This window comes from Vulpes lagopus, chromosome 5, assembly GCF_018345385.1.
Source record: "Vulpes lagopus strain Blue_001 chromosome 5, ASM1834538v1, whole genome shotgun sequence".
In the NCBI taxonomy this organism is placed as follows: Eukaryota; Metazoa; Chordata; class Mammalia; order Carnivora; family Canidae; genus Vulpes; species Vulpes lagopus.
In genome coordinates, this window is record NC_054828.1 from 128,537,712 (window position 1) to 128,541,499 (window position 3,788).

Here is a 3,788-nt window from a genome sequence, read left to right on the forward strand (position 1 = left end):
TGATTTTCTAATTGTTTGGGGGCTTTGTGCCACAGACAGTGCTAGGGTAACTTCACCTCCTTCATGCACAGCCACGTGGCCATTTCTTAGAGACCTAGCCTTTTTCTCCTGTCTCTCTTCCACTCTTGTCCTCTGTAGGCCCTTGTCCCCAGCCACCCTGGCCACACTCACAAGCCCACCGCCACAGTAGTTGGTTCTTTTGCATCTTGGAGTTCCGAGAATTTGACAAAATCCCTCATGAACAAATCATGTGTCAAAATGACCTGAAGGAAAACCTGCTAAGGGGGGAAGAGGGATCTAAAAGGCTCTAAAAACTAAACTTCTACATACACTTTAATTGTATCAATAGCTTCTTACCGTTCAGCATTCCCACCCACAACACTGCATCTCAGGCATCCAAATCCATGTAGTTCTAAAGCCAAATCCAAATGAAACAAAGATCAAAAATTTTTAAAATTACTTTTGTCTTTGAAACTCACCTGATGACAAAGTACCTCCTCTTCTTGCAAGACCCGTTTGTGTAAATACCCAGGCTTTACTGGAGGTATGAATGTATTTCATCACAAGGTGCAGCCCCCAGATATTGAGGGGCTCCCAAACTTGCTTTCTTAAAATCTACAACATATTGAATTCTAAAACAAATCTGGCTGAAGCATTTCTGGTAAGAGAACTTATCAGCTCCCCATTCTGTCTACATTAGCACGTTCTTTCTTGCTTCATGTACTCTAAACACTAGCATGGAACACTGTCCTTTTGTAGCAAAAACAAAACAAAACAAAACAAACCCTGATATATTAGTACTCCACTGTACTCAAATCTTATAAAGGACTATGGTGTGGGATGCCTGGCTCAGTCGGTTGAGCGTCTGACAATTGATTTCAGCTCAGGTCATGATGTCAGGGTCATGGGATAGAGCCCTGAGTTGGGCTCTGAGCTGCATGAGGAACCTGCTTAGGATTCTCTCTCTGCCTCTCCCCATGCCCCATCCCCACTCTCTCTCTTTCTTTAAATTAAATTCAATTTAATTTAAAAAGACTACAGTGCACTGAATGGTTTCGAACAAGTTGCTGTTACATAGGATCTCTTTATTTGAAGTATTTGGCAAATTTCAGCTGTGAATGTTTAGAGTTTTAGTTAATCTTCTCACACTGGAGTACATAATTATTAAGCATGATGGATTATTCCACATTCAGCTTAAACGATTTAGACTAGCTAGCACATTCAATAGTGCTAAATGGTAGGCAACTTGACTTTCAAAATGATGGTACACATTTCTGAAAATAACTTTTTACTTTAAATTGTAGTTCACTATTTTCCATTCCAAAAGCAGAAGAAAAATGTGAAGAGGCCGTTGTGAGCTCCAGGTAGCAATGGGGATTGTTTCACTTATATTGTAAATCACACCTGCAGGCGAAGGGTGAAGAGCACTTACGTAAATGTCTCGAGAAGTTGTTTTGAAGTAACCAAATCAAAATTTTATAGTGAATCCACAGTTTTACTTGCTTCTCCTAAATAAGACAAATTTTATATGGAGTGTGCTCTTCAGAGAAGGCAAAAGTCACAGCCCTTACTGGACTGATAAAAAACTAAGAGTTGGCCACAGTGGGAAGGGTAGGCATTTCTAAAGCAGCCACTTGCCGTGGGAGGAACAATCCAAAGTGGAGTTTCAGTTTTAAATAAAAAATGCTAAGAGATCCACACAGTGTGCGTATAAAAGGCAAGATCTCCCATTTGCTGCACCTGGAGAGAAGAGAGAGCGTTTGCTTCAGATACAAGAGTGAAAAGAACGAGTCTTTGATTCAGGAGCAAGGGCGCCCTGGAAAGGCTCGTGGTGAAGGGAGGCGGTAGCAGCTCCGGCTCAGCCTGAATCCACAACTTGCAGGGCTCCTTGGAGCGAGAGTAACGTTAATAATCATAACGTCTGCAACCGATGCAGTGCCTATTATGTGCCAGGCGGGGCCACGTCTCATTTAATTCTTGCAGGGTGGCCTCCGTTGTGGAGAAGTACCCGACGCTTAGGTGGGGGTGCCAGTGGGATGGCCAAGAGCAGCATAGCTGTCTCTGACTCTCACTCTAGCATGTCTTTGGCCCAAAATCTATTTGAGAGATTGTCAGAGTGCCCACCATCTCCCTCCTACCTTCCCCCACCCCCAGTAATCTTACTTTCAAGTATTTTTTAAAAATTTTTTTAAAGATTTTATGTATTTATTCAAGACAGACACAGAGAGAGAGATTGGCAGAGACACAGGCAGAGGGAGAAGCAGGTTCCATGCAGGGAGCCCGTCGTGGGCCTCGACCCGGGATCCCCAGGATCCCACCCCTGGCTGAAGGCAGGTGCCAACCTGCTGGGCCATCGGGGCTGCCCACTTTCAAGTATTTGATAATGTGTATGTGCAGAGTTGTACTTGCTGTGGCTCGGTGATACCAACTAACAGCAACGACAACAAATCCTTGACATTTCCTTTAAAAGTAAGATGATAATGACCTACAATTAATTGAATAAATACTAATTTATTAGATTCTTATAATGGGCCAGGTTTACGTTTCATAGAGATCAAACCCAGATATGGTACCCACCATCATGGAACTGCCGGAGAGTGAAAGATATTAGTTAGATATTCACCTTAACAGGTACATAATACAGACAAACCGGGTGATTGTAATCCCAGGGCCTGTGGTTGGGAGGCGGCGGGAGGAAGGGGGTGTGCGGGCTGGGGGAAGGCTGGGGAGGAGCCGCGTGGGCCGAGCACGCGGCCCCACTGGGCCGGCATCCGCGGAGGGGCCTCGGGGCACTGGCACTGGCGGAGGGTCCCCGGTGGAGGGACATCGCGGAGGGTCCCCGGTGGAGGGACATCACGGAGGGTCCTCACTGGAGGGACATCGGCGCAGGGCCCCAGTGGAGGGATATCGCGTTGGGTCCCCAGTGGAGGGTCCCCAGTGGAGGAACATCGGCGCAGGGTCCCCGGTGGAGGGACATCACGGAGGATCCCCACTGGAGGGACATCTGTGGAGGGTCCCCGGTGGAGGGACATCACGGAGAGTCCCTGGTGGAGGGACATCCACAAAGGGTCCCCAGTGGAGGGACATCGTGGAGGTTCCCAGTGGAGGGACATCGTGGAGGTTCCCCAGTGGAGGGACATCGCGGAGGGTCCCCAGTGGATGGACATTGCAGAGGGTCCCTGGTGGAGGGACATCAGCGAAGGTTCAAAAGCAAAAGAGAGAAAAAGAAAACAAACAAACAAACAAACAAATGAACAAAACAAACAAAGAAACAGAGATTTCATTTGTTGCAAATTGCAATTTCAAGGGTATCGATTTTTTGCATGACTTTAAGAGAAATAGAGTAAAATGATAAGAGAATAGCATCCCCTGTTTGTTTACTGACTCTAAATAAGGTAAGTGCATTAAAGTAGAGTAGTTTAACAAGAGAAGGTGTAGGCAGTGTCAACATGAATAAAATCTCCAGTAGAAAAGCCAAGAGAAGCCTCTACTAGGAAAGCCCTCTCTTTGGCCAGTAACACTGAGGTGAGAGGAGAAAAGGAGTCAGGTGTCAGAAGAGACCCCCACAACATGTCCGAGGACACGAGCTCATTGTAGGAAAGAGGTGTGTGTGTGTGTGTGTGTGTGTGTGTGTGTGTGTCTTGTGCGTGAGTGTGTCTGTATGGATATAATGTGTTAGGTTGATTATCTCCGCGCTCGACACACAATAAGCCCCTAAAAAGTACTAACAGTCACACACACATAGCTAGGGGGCCTGACGCCCCGTTGCGTGGGCTCTGGCACCTTCT

At 46.4% G+C, this 3,788-nt stretch overlaps 1 protein-coding gene across 1 annotated transcript; it reads right to left on the reverse strand.

Annotated features, from left to right (window-relative positions):
• Window positions 1–2,624: 2,624 nt before the first annotated feature.
• Window positions 2,625–3,113, reverse strand: LOC121491898 (putative uncharacterized protein ENSP00000383309). The gene has a single exon (XM_041757025.1). The coding sequence runs from the start codon at window positions 3,111–3,113 to the stop codon at window positions 2,625–2,627; it is 489 nt and encodes a 162-aa protein (XP_041612959.1).
• Between the last annotated feature and the right edge of the window lie 675 nt (window positions 3,114–3,788).

Coding starts and splice junctions, on each gene's coding strand:
- LOC121491898 (XM_041757025.1), bottom strand. CDS start 3,113: ATGTCCCTCCACTGGGAACCTCCACGATGTCCCTCCACTGGGGACCCT.